The sequence below is a fragment of the Paramacrobiotus metropolitanus genome, unplaced genomic scaffold (assembly GCF_019649055.1).
Source record: "Paramacrobiotus metropolitanus isolate TYO unplaced genomic scaffold, Prichtersi_v1.0 Parri_scaffold0000002, whole genome shotgun sequence".
NCBI classification, from domain to species: Eukaryota; Metazoa; Tardigrada; class Eutardigrada; order Parachela; family Macrobiotidae; genus Paramacrobiotus; species Paramacrobiotus metropolitanus.
In genome coordinates this window covers 3,022,325-3,038,818 of record NW_026570222.1, presented here as the reverse complement: position 1 = coordinate 3,038,818, position 16,494 = coordinate 3,022,325, and the positions used below count along the sequence as shown (strand labels likewise).

Sequence of the window (16,494 nt, the reverse complement as noted above, 5' to 3'; positions counted from 1 at the left end):
ACTGCTACAGTAGTTTGGTTATCGCCTTTAGATTTAGCTTTTGTGGGATAACTTCGGCGAAATCTCTTCTCGACCGTATTGCATTGGCAGAAGTCGGTTTCGTGTTACTTAACCACTCACATCTTTCTAAATCAAAAATTTTGGTCTTTGTGATTGGATTGTCGACATCATTTCAAATCAGTCTGGAATGATCACGTTAGAAGGTTTTGTCGTTCGCTGTCTGGAAGAGTCAGACAATGCGGATTCGTGCAATCACGAAGGATAACGTACCGATACACCAGAAAAAAGGCACCAAAAAACCCTTCCACTTATTGATAATTTAAACTTGTTTTTTTGCGAACTGATTGTTTATTGGCCGTAGTAAATACGCACACGTAATGCCCTAACTCTGTGCCAATGGCTAATTAAGCAAATATTACCGATGAAATGTTCGTACAAAATTGTACGAACTAGCGTTTATGCAATATAGATTGTGCAAGGTGGCCCAGCTTGTGAAAAAACTAACGGACAAAGTCATAATAATAACGGCCGTGAAAGCGATGTTGAGGTTGCATAAATAACACCCAGACAACAAAAACCGCTCTAGCACAATGCTCAGATCGACTTGACGGCAGATCTATTTCTATCGTTTGTGTTTGCATTCGTGCATCGTCGAGTTTGGAAGTTGGAAATGGCATTCGTTAAGTGGTTATTCGTTCTGCTTTTTGCCGGAAGCCAGGCATTTCCCAATGGAGCACCGTTGCAAGCATGTAGAGGTCAGTTGCTTAATGCTATACCGACATTCATAACTGTAAATTTTGTAAAGGGTTGGCATTGGATCAATCATGCATAAATTGTATAGTTAACTGGTGACCATTAGCTAATGTTATTATACTACTTTTTACTCTAGAAAAACGGACTAGGCCGTAAATTTAAAGTAATCCAGGGTAAAAAAAAAGTAATTTAAAGTAATCAGGTTAAAAGATTCGACCAACTGATGTTGCAGATTTAATTCCACGACATCCGTTTCCGGCGCAGCGTACTGTATCGCCTTTTGCATTGACAGTCACACCTATCACAAATCAAGGAAAAAACACTGGTTGTAAGTTTTTACACCATATCAAACGACCAATGTCCGTTTTTGCACAACATAACCTATATACTCGCATAATTTTTTATACTAATTGTTATTTGCATAACTGCACGGTGTACATAAGTATTAGGTAAGTAAGTGTTCATAAACGCATCGCCTATTTGTAAAGACTTTGTAAAAATGATAAACCTTAACATGCATGCAATTGTTTGCCGCTAGTAAAAATATCTGTTAACGACACGGCGAGTAGTCCGGGATCGATCGCGGGATTCTTAATTCAAGTACGCGATGAGAATTCCGGTCGGTTCATTGGCAAGCTGTCCAACGTGGCTAATGTATCGAAATACGCGTGCAATGCGCGCGCGGCAGTGACCCATATGGACAATCGGAAGAAGGTGGTGTCCTCGCTGCAGTTCACATGGGATCCCGCGGGAGAGGTGGACGGTGTCGTCCAAGTTCGTGTTTAGTAAGTTTTCCGTTAAGCAAACCATACACAGAATTGTACCATCTGTTTCAACTTTTACGGCAAACGATCAACGTCGGGTGCAAACACGTGCACATGATAGATCAATGTGTTACGGCAATCGCATTTACAGCACTCTACGAATTTAGCATGTTCTTTAATTGCAGTGCAACAATCGTGAAAGCCGCTAATCAGGTATGAGCTGACCAAGAACAATACGTCCCCGTAATTTTACTGCGATGTGTGCAAGAAATAATTATTATGTGATAACTTCTTTATCACAAGTCAAATCTGGATGCTAGGAATATGGCATATGCACAGCCTCGCATTTAAAATTAATATCTCCTACCTTTTCTGTTAATTAATCCAATCGTTTCCTTTTTGCAGTACTGGACACCTGTTGCTTCCCAGCTTTCGTCATAAGTGCGTAAGCCGATTTCTTAGCTACGCTGTACTGCGAACAATTATACTGTTTTCTAAAGCTGTGTCAGATTGGTCCTGGTTTTAAATTTGAATAAAACTACATCACCGAGGAAAAATCGTTTTGAGCAACGCAGGCACTACCTCATTCCTCACTGAGAAACAACAAGTTTACAAATCTCTTACATTAGCGCAGCTGAATTTTTACCATGCTAGGTAGGAGCGAGATTGTGGTATTATTTTATGATTTTCATACACAATTCAGATTAGAAATGTCAACACGTAAAGTACTACCTTGATCCTAGTAGAAATCCTTACGGACACTGGACACCGCAGAAACTGTCGGCTGTCGCATGCTTTAGTCTCCATGAAGAAAAACCCCGAAACCAAAACACCTCTACTGGTTTTGCATTTGTTATGCTCACTTTCTGGGATTTTGCACATCAAGATCACACACCTGCATATTATTCTGATGGTCAGACAATGTCGATTTGTCGACTATATCGCAATACATCTGCAGCGTCTTCCTTGAAAACATAGGTCACAAATACATTCATGCTGCACAGTTATCAGCTGAAAAATAAATCCAACAGTCGAAAATATGCATTCGCAATCATATGGAGACACAAAATGTCCATTTTAATTACGCATGAGGGAATGCACGAGATCCGAAAACGCCAATATAAAATTGAAGATTACCTACACTCTTAAATTGGAAAGATAACAACAATGCAAACAGTTAGCGGGCGTCGAACACAATCAATCGTTTGGTCCGTTTCTTGTACATAATGCGATAACCACAGTCCTGACAACGAATCGGATCGCGTCCCTGAATGGGGCTCTCGTGGTGGCACTCCCCGCAAATGTACAAAACAGGCCGTCGTTCATCGTTGACGGCGGCGTCGTCCCTCTTCATAGACGAGGCATCACTTCGCCGCGACGTCCCCGATGTCGCTCCACTGCCAGCCGCCGTCGAGCCGGTATCCATTTCCGACATGCTTCTCGATTCCTGGCTCAAACAAACGATGGATACAATGGGAAATACCTAACCTCTCAAAAAACTTGGTATCATTTGGAAAGCAATGGGCGATGTAGTACGTTACAAACATGATTAGACGGTCGCTGTGATATTATGATACGACGCGTATATTTTATTATACTAGACATAAACCTTAAAGCTCCCAGGAGCTGTTACAGTCTTCCCTTATGAAAGCATCAGCGCAACAAGCTGACAAAAGGCCGAAAAAAGCCTGTTTTTTAACATTTCAAATTCAACATTACAGCAGAAATAAGCGTACTTATTAAAAATTGTAAGCATATTATATGCTTACAATTTTTAATAAGTACGCTGCATATAGAAACAGCTGATAGTAAATAACACCACACCTGGCACACCATAATTTAAGCAGCGTAACTCTTAGCACTAACTGGCAATCACTACGGCAAGTACCAACGTTCTGTCGCAATCGTCAAGAAAAATTTTTCAAATCGAATTTTTCTCTATGTAAGGATTCTGTTTCCAATGGGATTTAACAAAATTGTCTACTTCAGTACTCAGAGTTTCCATCTACGGTTAGGTCAGGAGCCTGCGCAATATTTGCCCACCGATAAAGAGCACAGCGAGGTCTCTTGGCCAATACAGCTTCCGCTTCTGCCAAAGGAATTCTTTGAACGAATGAGTTCCTTTGGATTTTATATAAAACCAATAATCTACAGGCTTAACCCTTTTAGCTTTCCGTTTGCGTACCTTTTCACGGTTCCCTGACAGTAGACAAACCCAGAATACTCTGAAGCAGGAACGATTGTGACTAAGACAAACAGAAGAGCGCCGTACCCGGATTTCGAAACAACGGCTTAAAGGAATTTGTACTTTTGCACAGCTGATGGCATAAGTTCAAAGAAAACAGGCATAAAATGATAAAAAACTTACGATTCAGTGTATTTTGTCAGCAGGGAACTGAAAATCAATCTAGAATGCAGCGAAGCAAACTGCAAAAACTGCAAAACACTGAAAACAGCAAAAGGCCTGGCAAAAGTTGCTGCTACAGAGCTACACGTCGCTGCTAGTGGTTGCTCTTCATTGAACCGCCCAGAGGCAAGGATTAAAAAACATTCCCGTACACGATACAAGTGCTTTTCCCGTAGTACGGCTCCAGATTTTTCCAAGCAGCGAAAACGTTGAAGGCGTAATGTTACTACTGTTTATTACGTACGGATTAGAACGGTTTTTACGTTTTTGTTTCCAGCATTTGTTCGTCTCCTATTCTGCATTCATTTCACTTGTTATGATGTTATCATCTCTTTGATATTTGGAAAATTTTCAAGGAAGCTGGATACTTAAGATTAGTGTGTGAACTGATCGTTTCCTGCTCCAGTTTCCAATTGTCGAGATAATAGTTATTTGCCTGTTCTTTTTTGGGCTTATTGGCGCTCCAGCATTAAATGGCACAAACTTCCTGCAAATTGTGAATCGTGTTCGTGCGCTATTTTATGATTCCAGTGTCTGAAATTCTGAGTAAGGTACAGTGCTTCACAACTTTGGAGAACTGTAATTTGAAAAGATAGTACGTAGTTAGAAGCTTGCGGATACCTACGTCATAATTGTTGCCTTTTTGCGCGCGTTCGTGCGGATAAAACGTTGGTGTTATTTTAAAAAGTAATTATGATCGTTATTAATTTTCTTCCGGTTTTGCTTTGGAACCGGAAATTATTGTATCTCAGTTATTTGTAGTTTTAAACTATGTCCCGTCTGGCAACAAGCCTGGCTGAAAAATTTGGTGTAATGCCGTAATGGAACTCAAAAGAAATGTGTTTTGTAATTTTGTTTAGATTAATTTATATCATTGGAAGAAATGGCAAAAAAGGATTATGACCACTTATTCAAACTTCTGATTATTGGAGACAGCGGTAAGTATAACACTGAAAAAATTACTTGCGTAAGTACTACGTTACGCATTATGACTTGTTTAATTTGGGTAATAATAGCATCTCTCTCTGTTAGTTTTTGCTCGGCAGCTGAACTTAAATTTGCGGCTAACAGATGAAAAACGGGAAAATTTAAGAAACCGCAGCGTAATCAGTGGTTTGAATTTTAAAGTTTGCGGTTTATTACTCCTTAATTTTCGATACTTCTATTTAATTAAGTGGGGTAGGTATTTTAATGAACATAAGCTACACTGAACAATAAAATGGATTCATGGTCAGCAATTTTTGTAGTACCGATATGTAGATGGACCGAAAAGCGTTTTGATTTATTTGCAGTTACTAATCTGGGTGTGTCCCACGCTGATACATGCGCTACCTTGACATTACGACGCAACCGGTGAATGTTAATCATATTGTTAGCGTATTTTTGTAGGTGTTGGCAAAAGTAGTCTGCTGTTGCGGTTTTCCGACAATACATTCACAGGTATGTGTGTGATGACGTTTGTTAATTGTGCGCGAAACCAGATGTTTCTCATTACTTCAGTTTTCGATAAAGGCTGCATGTGTCTTACGAGAATAGCGGTAGTTAATCCCTTCGAAAATTTAATAACGGTGATACGAAAAATAGATTTCTGAATTACATGATGACTAAACTTGAAGATGTAAACGAGACCATAGTAATTTATTCATTAATTAGCTATCTTAGTTACTAATAGCTTGATCACTGTGTTTTTAGTAAGGTTATTATTTACTTTCCGTACTTGTTACTTGTTCATAACCAACCCGTTTTATTAGGATCGTATATAACAACTATTGGGGTGGATTTCAAGATACGAACTCTTGGTAAGTCTTGTAGTAGTATCAGAATGAAATGTGGCTTTATAATTGTGCAAGTACATACTAGTGTTTTATATCCAAATAATATTTTTGCTGTTATGGGTTCTCCGATGACTTACGACTTTATTTGCAGAAATCAATGGAGAGCGAGGTAAAGCAGCCGATGTTGCGAGTTATTGTTACTCGTGAAACTGGTGCTCGTCAAGCTGATTGCTAACATTTTTGAATTTGTGCAGTGAAGCTGCAAATATGGGATACCGCGGGACAGGAACGATTTCGCACTATCACATCCACCTACTACAGGGGAACGCATGGTGTAATTGTGGTCTACGATGTGACGAATGGCGAATCGTTCGGCAATATTAAACGCTGGTTGGAGGAAATCGAGAATAATTGTGAAAACGTCAGTAGTATTCTTGGTATGTGGGAATGCAGAGAATAGTTGATTGTGACTCACCGTAGTATTTGCTAATGCTATTATAATTTATCGCTGACTATTTTTTTACAAAATTAGTGGGAAATAAAGACGATGATCCAGAAAGGAAAGTGGTGACTACTAGTGATGCTCAACGCGTTGCGGTGGCTTCCGGAATACCGTTATTTGAAACTAGTGCCAAAGAAAACCGAAATGTTGAAGAGGTAAAAATTTAATAAAAAATAGTTTACTGTAGTAAAAGAAATCGATAACTATGGGCGAAATATTAGCGCTGTTTACCCAACGGTGGGAAATCTAGAGTACGCTGGCGCTTTTAATCTTGGAATGAATTTTTCTTGTACGGCAAATTTTCCTGGTCTTTCTTTTCCGTAAAAAAGCCCTGATTCCCTTTTTTCCTTTAAATACTTTGCTGCTCCTATATCCTCCCAGACCGTTTTAAATTTCTGGCATATGGACCGTCAAGTTTTTGCATGTGAACTGTTGCATAACCAGAGATACGCATTTATCTATTAATGCCGGTTTCCCGCACACTTTCTTGCAACTGTACCGTCTTTCCAGATGTTCCGTGGAATAACCAAGCTGGTGCTGGACAATAAGAAGCGGAGTCTCATGCAGAATCCTTCTGATGCTGGTGCACTGACGTTAACAGGAAATAATAAATCCGGCCATGATAAAAAGACGAAGTGCTGTAAATAAGGACGACGTGGAAAACGAAATGCACAGCAGTGACTGCACCTACGATTTCGCTGGCATGTGTGCAGAATTTCCGGATAGCTCAGTCAGTCGTTTTTGTTTGTTCAATTAGAAAAATTAAAAATGTGTTTCTGAGTATTTGTTGTCTGATTACTTATTAATACTATATATTCTATCTTGAATGAGCAGCGATATCGGTGATTCCAAATGAGATGCTCGATTTTATTTTGTTAAACTTTTTATTGATTTATTTGGATGTGGACAGTGGTTTGTTATTGCGTAAGAACTTAATACATCGTTACGGAATATAAAAACGCAGTAATATGGGATCAAAATAGGCCTCGTGTTTCCGGGTAGTTCTGTTTTTGACCCTTAAAGGTTTTAATGGAAGGGAATCCTCTAGTTCCGCAGATAATTCACGTCCCGCGCTCAAACTCGGACTTTGACCGTTAAAACCTTGACCACAAAGACTCGAGACTACTAAACTGCGGCCACTAAAACAGATAGGAGGCTAGTGGCTGGTTCTGGATGCTCGGTCCCAAAGAAGCTAAACACTTCGAAATATACGGAGCTTTCCCATTTTCCGTTGGCCGTTTCTCCATAATAACATTCGTATACTAAAATTTTCTTGTTTCTGTGCTGTCACCGTTGCTGCTTATGCTGTAGTGCAGTATTTTAAAATTTGGCTTTAAACTTTTCTATTTGTGCTAAGCTTTTTTTTGGAAGATAAGCAGTAAATCTGACTAAATCATACATATTTGAATTTAATACAGTTAAAAAAAGGCCAATAATAAAAGTAATGAAGTGTACACCAATCAGAATGAGCAATTCATAAAAGGGGCGTAGACTATACTTTTAATATTATTATGTGAAGTAGTGGATGGACGCTCCTATAAAACAGCGTCAGTAGTCTCAGCACCAGTAGTTTTGTTGGCGAACGATCTTGCGAAGAATCAGAAAATACAGCCTCATTTGGGTTCCGAATTTTCACGAAAGTGGAGCGGAGTTTTCCATTTTTTCTCTTTTGGGGAAAGTGTTCTGCGGCATTATTTGTTGGGAGACAAGGTAAGTCGCTGTTTGTACTTAATGAGTATTAAGTAATATCCTTTTAGTATAGTAATTATAGCAATATCCTTTCTTAAGTCTTATTAAAATTTTAATAGTATCGGCGATACTTATCAACAATCAGAATCGTTGATGTTCTAATTGTACTGTAAATCACCAAATTATAATCTTCTTTCTTTGCTTTTGCTGTGCGGCATAACTCCTAAGTTGCGACTACACTAATATATATGTAAAATATTCGTTTTTATGCTTGTGTACCCAGTATAATTCTGCAGTCATAAGTTCGTTACTGTTCGTAACAGATGCAAAATTATCTAGTTTGTGGAAGCAAGCCTGTTAAAATTTCGCAGTGGCTGAATTAATGTGAAATTTTCAAATCGTTGGTGTGACGTGATGGGTCTTCGTCTCTTCGATATATGGAAATAACTTGTGCGCAGCATCGTTGAGGTGCAAGAATACCTTTTCTGTTTTGTTAAAGAGTTAAGGACAGCCCCAACTTGAGATTTCCATAATAGTCGCCTCCAGAGTAGGAACGAAAATTCGTTTGATTTAGGTTTGCAGCTCTTCAGTTGAAACGTTCTTGAATTTGAATTTGAATTAAATTTATTTCGCCTGAAAAACTCGTCAGTAACCTGCAGTTCATATGTAATTTTAGTTAGCATAACTTTGCGAGGACTTCAGTTGGCTCTTGCAAGCTTGTAATTGTAGTTAACGGACTTCGGTGGTTAGTTAATTCACCATTTTCTGTTTGCAGCCAGCATGACAGATAACGTAGAAGTAAGCGAAACGGCTACGGATGCGAAAGAAACTACTCACGAAACGCCGGACAGAACCAGCAAAAGCGAAGAAAAGAACATTGTGGACGAAAGCCGCAAGAGCGACGAAAAGAACGGCGCCGACGAGACCAGCGGAAGCGAGAAAAAGAATAGTGTTGAACGTACCAACGGAGACCGAAATTCACCACATGAGGTAAAAGAAAAGTTTATGCGGTATTTTATGTCTGTGCTTTTGGAAATTGTGGTAACGGTGTGCGGATGTAGCCAAGCGAGGACAATCAGGAAAAGAAGCCCAGCGAGGAACGTGATAACGGTGGAAGCCGATGATGATAAACCGGCGAAGGAAGAGCGAGCACCCGAAGAGAATGTTCCGACAACGGTGTGCCGGCCAAACGCCGTCCTGGACGCCCACCTAAGAATGGCTCTGTGAAAACACATACCGAGCCGAAAGAAGCGCCTAAAGCGACTACGGGCCGTCGTGGCCGGCCACCGAAGAAAACCGCCGCACCCGAACCGGAAATGGATGAGGAAAAGGACGAAAAGGATGCGGAGATGAAGGAGGGTTCCGAAGTAACGGAGCCGTCGGTAGCTAGCGAGGATTTTTCTGATGTCAGCGTTGACAGCACGGAAAAGAAGACAACGAAAACAAAAAGTCCGGCTGCGGGCAAAAGGGGACGTGGGCGTCCACCGGGATCTGGAAACAAGGCTGGAGCAGGTTAGTTGACCATTGCAACGGTGTAGTGAGATGAGATATCATGTGGATGCGTTTGTAGCGAAAAAAAGTCCAGCTCGCGGTAAACGTAAGAATCAAAGCGAGAGCGAAGAGGAGGAAGATTTCGATGAGGATGACGAAGAAGACACTGGCAGACGGCCGCAGCGACGGACGCCTTCCAAGCGCCCAACGCGGGCTGCCACCAGTAAAAAGACCAGTTATGCGGAGAAGGAGGGATCTGACGAGGCGGAAGATGAGGAAGCTGTGGCGGCCAAACCCAAAGCGGCTGCAGCTACTAAAGCTGTTTCTGGCACCGGTCGTGGGCGCGGGCGGCCTCCAAAGAAAGCAAAGGCTGGATCGGCTGACGACGAGTGAGACTGTTGTAACAACTCGATGTGTTGTTTTAATTCCGCAGTACAAGCTACGCTTGGGTTCTTGTAATTTTTCAGAAGCACTTTTAGCGCTACTGTAGCCGAGCGGCTGCAGACATTTTCTCAGGATTTTCCTTGGAATGCATCTCGTTTAATAGTATTTTATCACAACCCGTTAAAAGATGTTTGTTCAACAATTTGTTGGTGTTTGTTTGTGCCTGGAGATTGCGTGCTTTTGAATTTAGCATCTGCTGGGAACCGATTCATGTCATTTGTTTACTTCTTCCATATGCAGTACTGAACTTAATGTCGGTTATGTCATGAAGAAAAGAATGAAAAAACAAACCAAAGACCGCACTACAAACGAGGAGAGTACTCATACAACACAAATATGTATTGGAAAAGATCAAAAACAGAGAAGACAATCTTTCACCAAATCAGAGAAAAGACATGAAAGATTCCAACAAGCCGTTCACAACTCTTCAATTCCGAATTTTAAATCGCGCCACATAGGCTCTATAAAATTAAAATTCTATTTCTAGATAATTATTAAACCGTTTTAACTTCGCACCGGTAGCACCCTGAATGAGGAGTTAGGCGACAGTCACCATGCACTCAGCAGAAGCAACCAAAAATTCCAAACCGGAAGTTTCGGCCTAAGCAAGTAAGCAGCCAAATGGAGTCATGATGCCAAACCGCACTAGGAGGTATCGCCACGTAGGACACTGGAGACCTTTCGGAAATCGTATAGTGAACCGGAGAATTAGCTTACACTGACTGTCAGTTCAACCGCATTAACCGGTTCATTCTGAGGTCCTAAAGCACCTTCTGCCATTTGAACGTGGTTTACTTTCATATGCGACTGCGGTTCCGCAGTGTCTTGCCGGTACAGCAAACTGCACTGCACTTCCACCGGTCCATCGTAACCGTTATCTGGCAGAGCTTTCATATTTTCGATGTATTCAGCAGGAAGACTGCTTTCCCGCGCTCCATGCAACATAACCTTTTTATACACGCACGATGGCAGAGGATTGTCTTCATACGGCAAAGTCATCTGGTACGTCAGGACTGGAAGTGTCATCCCTTCCGGTGTCGTAACATCCACACTGAGTGGTCGGTACAGTCCTTGATGTACTCCCTCTTGTCTAATACCGATAAAATCCAAATTAGACTTTACTTCATATTCCGAATCTACTCGTACTGATGATTATGAATCTGATACATTATACATAATAATAAAAATATTATTATTATTGCATCGTAAAATTTATATTTCGATGTAAAATAAAATTAACAGTATTTGTGAATAGTGATTTTAACACCAGCGTCACGCTTGCGCGCATTACGTACACTTTACGATTGAAGTTAAGTAACTTATGGCTGCAGTAGTTAAGCGATCAGCTGTGCCGCCATTGCACTACATTAACGCGCAGGTTACATTTACAGCCACGATCGTACGTCGGCTAACTTTTCCATCTCTCGCGCATATAGGAATTAATACTTAATTAAGTAATCAAAGGTTTCAAATACCTGTGAAGTGCTTCTAGTTCTTCGTTATCAATGATCCAGATACAACCCCACAGCGAATCATGATCGCCTTCGCGAATAGTGGCGACATGTCCTCGCCATCGGAGACTGTTGTAGTTAAACGTCAAACGATAACCAAACAGTCGGCCAGGACTAAGTCTTGTGGCGCTAGGGCAACTCAAATGCAGACGCTCCCGCAACAGATTACTTCCAAAAGCGAAGTAGAGGAACTTCTTCTCTGGATCGTGTGATGATAACACGGGCATTTTGAACAGGCTCCGTTTAATCAAGTGATTTCCGCAATGACTCCAACGCTCTGGCGGGGGCAGTGCACTGGCTAGTGCACGCAGAATTTTGCGATAAGGCGGAGACGTTATAGCGGAATCACAGGAAACTACGGATCCAGGTTCGACAAATGCTCCACACGCTCCGACATGTGCGGACGGGAGTACCTGGTACCTGATAACGTCTTTCCTACGTAGGAAAGACGTCGACGCTGCCGTATGCAATCGATTTCCGAAGCACCGCAGTGCCACCAGCTGATCGAAGCGCTCTTTCGGTTTTCATTGGTTGTTGACGGCACCGCCTTTGTTTACATAAACCCTACCACATCAGGAGCGCGATTACATAAATCTTGTCACATTTTGTTGCCCACAGTTGAAGATTTTTTTAAACAATAATTTTGACAATGTTTTTAATTTACAGTTTTCGATTGTGTTTTTAATTTGAGACTAACACAGCGGTATTTGATTCTTTTGTGTTTTGGGGATGTCATGCAAGCTTTACCGTGGCGCGAGTCTGCGTCCTTGATTTTGGCGTCCGGAACCAGCGCGTTAAAGCTGTTATGGCTACAGCGCTCCGGTGGACTGTGGGCCAAGAGTCGCGTATTCGCTGGAGGTGTTGTTGATGCGTGCGACTTCTCTCCCCGATGGGAAGATTGTTTCGCAAAGAATGCAGCATCATTTGACAGCCTTATCCTTCCTTCTAATGCAAATCGACCACCAATTCTCCAGAGTCGCCCCGGGGAACTGCCACGCGAAATTGCTCTGCGCATCACAGCCCTCCGAGAAACTTTCGAAGAAAGCGGAATATTAATTGCCGAACCCAAAAGCAAAATCCAACAGTTGACCAGCGAACTGGCCGAGTGGCGGAAGAGTGTGACAAATGACTCGACAAAATTCCTGGACATGTGTGAGCAGCTGCACATTTATCCTGATGTGGAAGCGCTGAAATTGTGGTCCGATTGGCTAACACCCACCGATCTGCCGATCAAACGCTTTGATACAGTTTTCTTCGTAGCAGAAGGCGATGAAGGGGTGGATATCGATGTTAACGAAAAGGAAATGCTCAATTCGCGCTGGATGTCTCCTGGCGAGGCGCTGGTGGCCATGGCCAGCGGGGAAATCACTCTGCCTCCGCCACAAATGTACGAATGTACGCGGCTGATGCGGTTCAAGTCGGCCAAAGAGCTGGTGGAATTCGCAGAGAGACGGCAACACTTTGGAGCGATTCTGTATCTGCCGGTGAGAATTCGTTGTGCGGACGGTATTGTGACCCTTTTCCCAGGTAGGAACAGTGGTACGAGATTTCGCTAAACGTAGATGTGAACAAAAACAGCAAACCAATCACCTTGTTGTCGGTAATTTTAGCCAGTACATTTAGAAGTAAAAAATTAATCTTGAATGATTTAAATGGAACGTTTGAAGTTCTGTAATTGTAAACGTGTGAAGCACGTTATGAGCAGAAAACCATACGAGAACAGTTATTCCATCAGAACTTTAACTTATTCGATAAGAATTCTGAGGGATTTCAATTTAAGTCTACTGTAAGTGACAGTAAATCCGTTGTTTATTTATTTTCCATTTTCCGCTGTTTATGCTTATGAATTCACATTGCTTTCGGTAGGTGACGATGCATATCCATCTAATCCAGATTTGTACAAACCTTTACCGCCTGATGATCGCACAGTGACCGAACTAAGGAAAGATGTGAAGAATCTGCATCGACTAGAAAGTGACCATAAAGACACCGTTGTCGATTTCCACATGAATATATCTTTAGATCCGGAACATTGCGCCCCGGTGAATTTGTTCAGAAAATTGGAAAGCTTGGGTGTCCATGGTTTTTCCGGAACCCCAAGGCTTAAGCCCCAAACGTCTTAACGAAGCCAGTTTTAATTGACCGACAATACTTATTGTTGCGCTCAAACCAGTTTAATCGAATGGCATACTTCTATGCTAATAATTGTAGTACACTAATTTATTTTAAATGTCGCAGTATTAAAAGATTTCCTGGAAAGTGCGAATCTATGTGGCACTTTGAAGCCATTTCTGCCATTGGCTTACCAGCAAGAAAACTTTGAAAAGTTACAAAATTCTGCTGCTGTGTGAGGGATTTCCCGAAAAAAGTGTTCGTAGCCAAAAATACGGGTTTTTTGGATGTTTTGCAATGCTCATAAGATGACTGGGTACGATACTCAAATACTTGCGGTACGTACAGTACCCGTATTGTATTAAATCGACAGAGTCTGGAGACATAACATAAATAATTACAAGTGCAAGTAATTTCAAGTAATTAACAAAGGTTCGCGGAACTATATTCGATGAAACTTTTGTAATGGTTGACCATACAGTAATGTTATTTTCATAATAAAAATTAAATTGCGATTGTGACCACTACGCGACAGTACAAGGAAAGATGGATTGACAGCCATAATCAATCATTCACCACAGGCAACAATGGAATTTCTGTTGACGTGTGATGGCGCCTACCAACTTCCAAGTAGACTAGAAGCCGCTTGGTAGGTGGTGTTTTTTGGTGGTACGATATTTATGATTTTATCACTAACTTCTAAATTATTAGTAATTCTTAACATTAATGCTGATGCGCCAAAACAATTGGAAGTACAGAAATATTATCTGTATCATGTTATTCATGTATGTATTTGTCTTATAAGCCGTACTGATTGTGAGGTTCTGAGTGTTTCGAACTGGACACATTTGTGAGAACGAGTAAGTATTGTGTTTTAGTAGAAGTAGTATTCGTGCACTCTTCCACCATGATTATGGACAGTATGGTAGCAGTCTCCAAACCGTAGCAGTTCCGTCTGCAGTTTATTGTTATCTCTGATATTTGCCTTCGCGCACAGCTGCCGAACGATAAGATCTGTGGCTGATTTTGTTTGAGAATCAGACTTTCCTGATGCTACTACCATGGAGAGAATCGGCTTCTCTGATTTTGGCAACGGGAAATCGTCGTTAAAGATTCTGCTGTTACGTCGTTCTGGATCAGTTGGCAACTGGGCCAAACGCGCGGTATTTCCAGGTGGAGTGGTTGAGGATGGTGATTTTTCTTTAGACTGGAATGACCATTTCAAGCGGTATTCTGTGAATCTGGATGGCCAACTGTTGCCGTCGACTGCCCAGCGGCCAGCAATCTTTCAAACCAAATCCCACGAGCTCGCTCGGGAAATATCGCTCAGAATCACCGCGATTCGCGAAACATTTGAAGAAACTGGTTTCCTTTTATCTTTGAACAAATCCCAGCCTGTGGATCTGCTGGCCACTTGGAGACAGCGTTTGATTGATAGCACAGGAAATTTTTTACAAATGTGCAACGAACTGGATGTATGTCCGGATGTGCCCGCATTAAAACTGTGGTCCAACTGGCGCACGCCGGCCAACGACAGGACGTCCAGCAAACGTTATGACACTGCATTCTTTGTTGCGGAATGTGACGAAGGACTGGAGATCGTCGTGGACAAAACCGAAACAAGCAGCGCACTTTGGTTATCTCCAGCGGAAGGCATTTCGCGAATGTCTTCAGATGATTTATTTATTCCGTCGCCTCAGATTTATGAGTGCGTCAGAATTTTGCCCTTTGCGAATGCCAAAGATCTGATTGATTTTGCTGAAAAGCACCAAAAAGAGGGAACTGAATTGCTGGCGCCTGCACTTGTTTACTGCACTGATGGCATTGTTGTCATTTTTGCCGGTATGTACTGTATGTGTTAAATTGTTTTTAAATAAATTTAATTGCTGATTTAGGCACCTTTGTCGGTACCGAACGACTGTCATAATTATCAGATCTGTGTAGAGTGCAGACTTACCGTTAGCGGATTTTAGAAACGAAATTTTTGAATAGATAAGAAATGTCAAATTTTGGTTAAAGAGCGTAAATGGCAAGCTCCAGAATGATCACAAAGCACTCTGTACAAACCTACGTTATGTTTCGTATTTCCTCTATAATAGAAATTTTTTCAGGGGACGATGCTTATCCGGAAAATTCCGAGCTTGTTGACGGGCGAAATAATCGAAACTGTACAATGGCGGAGTTTCGTACCGAAGCTGCAAGTTTACGGCGGTACGAAACCACTATGAACGATACAATGACAGGATTGTTCCACACAAAGTGTTCAAACTTGGTGAATCCTGATTCCGAATCTGTAAACCCGATTTTGCTGAAGTGTGCTGGTCGCAAATAATTCAGCTCCACTCCATTAATAACGTAATCTCCGGAAGTTCTGAAAAGCCTGCACATAACTGTGACATATTGATACAATACTGTGCAAAATTGTATGTACAGTGTAAATCTCATGAAAGTAATATTGTATAAATAAATATACAGCGATAAAACTAAACTAAACTCGCACTCTCAATCTTTCTGGACGATTTTATTAAAGCCACTGGTAATTTTTTATATTGCCTGTTTGTAAAGAAAGCCAGCATGAGATTCCTTAAATAAAAAGTCTTCCGAATTCACAAAATTTAACAAATAAAATTAAAAAAATCAAAGCGACCCTGTTGTTGACATGCTCGCATGCGACCGCTCAAAATTGTATACATGCCAACCCAGTTTCAACAAACACTGTGCGCACAAAATCCACAAGGGTGTAAAGAGAATGTGCGGCTTAACGTTCCACGTGTTGTCCAACTTCAAGCACAGGAACATTTCAAACGTGAACAAGCAGACAATCCCGAACATATCCCATAGAAAGATGGCACAGTGGCGATCGCCAAAAATCCGTGAACCGCTTCCCACGGCTTTTTTGCAGGCTTTGATTGAGATCGACACAATCATGATTAGTTCGTAGAGCCATAACGGGATGAACACCACGAACCAGCTGACTAACATGCTGTGGTTTAGCCGGAGAGTGATCATTATGACGAAGATCAGCACGGTAAACCAGGTGTACAGA

At 41.4% G+C, this 16,494-nt stretch overlaps 6 protein-coding genes across 9 annotated transcripts; 5 read left to right on the top strand and 1 right to left on the bottom strand.

Moving 5' to 3' along the window:
- The first annotated feature begins 110 nt into the window (after window positions 1-110).
- Window positions 111-2,060, top strand: LOC129588801 (putative defense protein Hdd11-like). The gene is made up of 5 exons (XM_055483188.1): window positions 111-755; window positions 986-1,081; window positions 1,292-1,538; window positions 1,703-1,730; window positions 1,923-2,060. The coding sequence occupies exons 1-5, from the start codon at window positions 671-673 to the stop codon at window positions 1,956-1,958; spliced, it is 492 nt and encodes a 163-aa protein (XP_055339163.1). The 5' UTR covers window positions 111-670; the 3' UTR covers window positions 1,959-2,060.
- Window positions 2,061-4,089: 2,029 nt separating this feature from the next.
- LOC129588787 (ras-related protein Rab-35-like) lies at window positions 4,090-7,155 on the top strand. Of its 2 annotated transcripts, none has more exons than XM_055483178.1 (8): window positions 4,090-4,470; window positions 4,785-4,862; window positions 5,314-5,364; window positions 5,676-5,723; window positions 5,851-5,868; window positions 5,954-6,136; window positions 6,232-6,356; window positions 6,712-7,155. In XM_055483178.1, exons 2-8 carry the CDS (start codon window positions 4,808-4,810, stop codon window positions 6,847-6,849), a joined length of 618 nt encoding a protein of 205 aa, XP_055339153.1. In that variant the 5' UTR covers window positions 4,090-4,470; window positions 4,785-4,807; the 3' UTR covers window positions 6,850-7,155. The 2 variants fall into 2 exon arrangements, with proteins under 2 accessions (XP_055339153.1, XP_055339144.1); XM_055483169.1 differs by having other exon boundaries at window positions 4,090-4,475.
- A 1,883-nt stretch (window positions 7,156-9,038) lies between these two features.
- On the top strand, window positions 9,039-10,113 carry LOC129588808 (nucleolin-like). Its single transcript, XM_055483200.1, has 2 exons — window positions 9,039-9,402; window positions 9,461-10,113. The coding sequence occupies exons 1-2, from the start codon at window positions 9,207-9,209 to the stop codon at window positions 9,772-9,774; spliced, it is 510 nt and encodes a 169-aa protein (XP_055339175.1). The 5' UTR covers window positions 9,039-9,206; the 3' UTR covers window positions 9,775-10,113.
- On the bottom strand, window positions 10,029-11,806 carry LOC129588779 (gamma-glutamylcyclotransferase-like). Its single transcript, XM_055483158.1, has 2 exons — window positions 11,301-11,806; window positions 10,029-10,915 (listed from the first exon to the last, which is right to left on the bottom strand). The coding sequence occupies exons 1-2, from the start codon at window positions 11,561-11,563 to the stop codon at window positions 10,534-10,536; spliced, it is 645 nt and encodes a 214-aa protein (XP_055339133.1). The 5' UTR covers window positions 11,564-11,806; the 3' UTR covers window positions 10,029-10,533.
- On the top strand, window positions 11,241-13,733 carry LOC129588736 (acyl-coenzyme A diphosphatase NUDT19-like). Its single transcript, XM_055483104.1, has 2 exons — window positions 11,241-12,863; window positions 13,203-13,733. Exons 1-2 carry the CDS (start codon window positions 12,071-12,073, stop codon window positions 13,457-13,459), a joined length of 1,050 nt encoding a protein of 349 aa, XP_055339079.1. The 5' UTR covers window positions 11,241-12,070; the 3' UTR covers window positions 13,460-13,733.
- A 165-nt stretch (window positions 13,734-13,898) lies between these two features.
- On the top strand, window positions 13,899-16,083 carry LOC129589899 (acyl-coenzyme A diphosphatase NUDT19-like). 3 transcript variants are annotated; one of them, XM_055484823.1, is made up of 3 exons: window positions 13,899-14,097; window positions 14,446-15,290; window positions 15,560-16,083. In XM_055484823.1, the coding sequence occupies exons 2-3, from the start codon at window positions 14,510-14,512 to the stop codon at window positions 15,778-15,780; spliced, it is 1,002 nt and encodes a 333-aa protein (XP_055340798.1). In that variant the 5' UTR covers window positions 13,899-14,097; window positions 14,446-14,509; the 3' UTR covers window positions 15,781-16,083. The 3 variants fall into 3 exon arrangements, with proteins under 3 accessions (XP_055340798.1, XP_055340789.1, XP_055340782.1); XM_055484814.1 differs by lacking the exon at window positions 13,899-14,097 and adding an exon at window positions 14,113-14,308; XM_055484807.1 differs by lacking the exon at window positions 13,899-14,097 and having other exon boundaries at window positions 14,113-15,290; window positions 15,560-16,082.
- The last annotated feature ends 411 nt before the right edge of the window (window positions 16,084-16,494 follow it).

Bases quoted from the DNA above. Each gene is read 5' to 3' on its own strand.
- LOC129588801 (XM_055483188.1), top strand. From the start codon at position 671: ATGGCATTCGTTAAGTGGTTATTCGTTCTGCTTTTTGCCGGAAGCCAG. The intron at 756-985 runs GTCAGTTGCTTA...CTGATGTTGCAG, and splicing joins ACCGTTGCAAGCATGTAGAG to ATTTAATTCCACGACATCCG. The intron at 1,539-1,702 runs GTAAGTTTTCCG...CTTTAATTGCAG, and splicing joins GTCGTCCAAGTTCGTGTTTA to TGCAACAATCGTGAAAGCCG.
- LOC129588787 (XM_055483178.1), top strand. From the start codon at position 4,808: ATGGCAAAAAAGGATTATGACCACTTATTCAAACTTCTGATTATTGGA. The intron at 4,863-5,313 runs GTAAGTATAACA...GTATTTTTGTAG, and splicing joins TCTGATTATTGGAGACAGCG to GTGTTGGCAAAAGTAGTCTG. The intron at 6,357-6,711 runs GTAAAAATTTAA...CCGTCTTTCCAG, and splicing joins AAAACCGAAATGTTGAAGAG to ATGTTCCGTGGAATAACCAA.
- LOC129588808 (XM_055483200.1), top strand. From the start codon at position 9,207: ATGGATGAGGAAAAGGACGAAAAGGATGCGGAGATGAAGGAGGGTTCC. The intron at 9,403-9,460 runs GTTAGTTGACCA...ATGCGTTTGTAG, and splicing joins TGGAAACAAGGCTGGAGCAG to CGAAAAAAAGTCCAGCTCGC.
- LOC129588779 (XM_055483158.1), bottom strand. From the start codon at position 11,563: ATGCCCGTGTTATCATCACACGATCCAGAGAAGAAGTTCCTCTACTTC. The intron at 10,916-11,300 runs GTATTTGAAACC...TATCGGTATTAG, and splicing joins GAACTAGAAGCACTTCACAG to ACAAGAGGGAGTACATCAAG.
- LOC129588736 (XM_055483104.1), top strand. From the start codon at position 12,071: ATGCAAGCTTTACCGTGGCGCGAGTCTGCGTCCTTGATTTTGGCGTCC. The intron at 12,864-13,202 runs GTAGGAACAGTG...TGCTTTCGGTAG, and splicing joins TATTGTGACCCTTTTCCCAG to GTGACGATGCATATCCATCT.
- LOC129589899 (XM_055484823.1), top strand. From the start codon at position 14,510: ATGGAGAGAATCGGCTTCTCTGATTTTGGCAACGGGAAATCGTCGTTA. The intron at 15,291-15,559 runs GTATGTACTGTA...AAATTTTTTCAG, and splicing joins CATTGTTGTCATTTTTGCCG to GGGACGATGCTTATCCGGAA.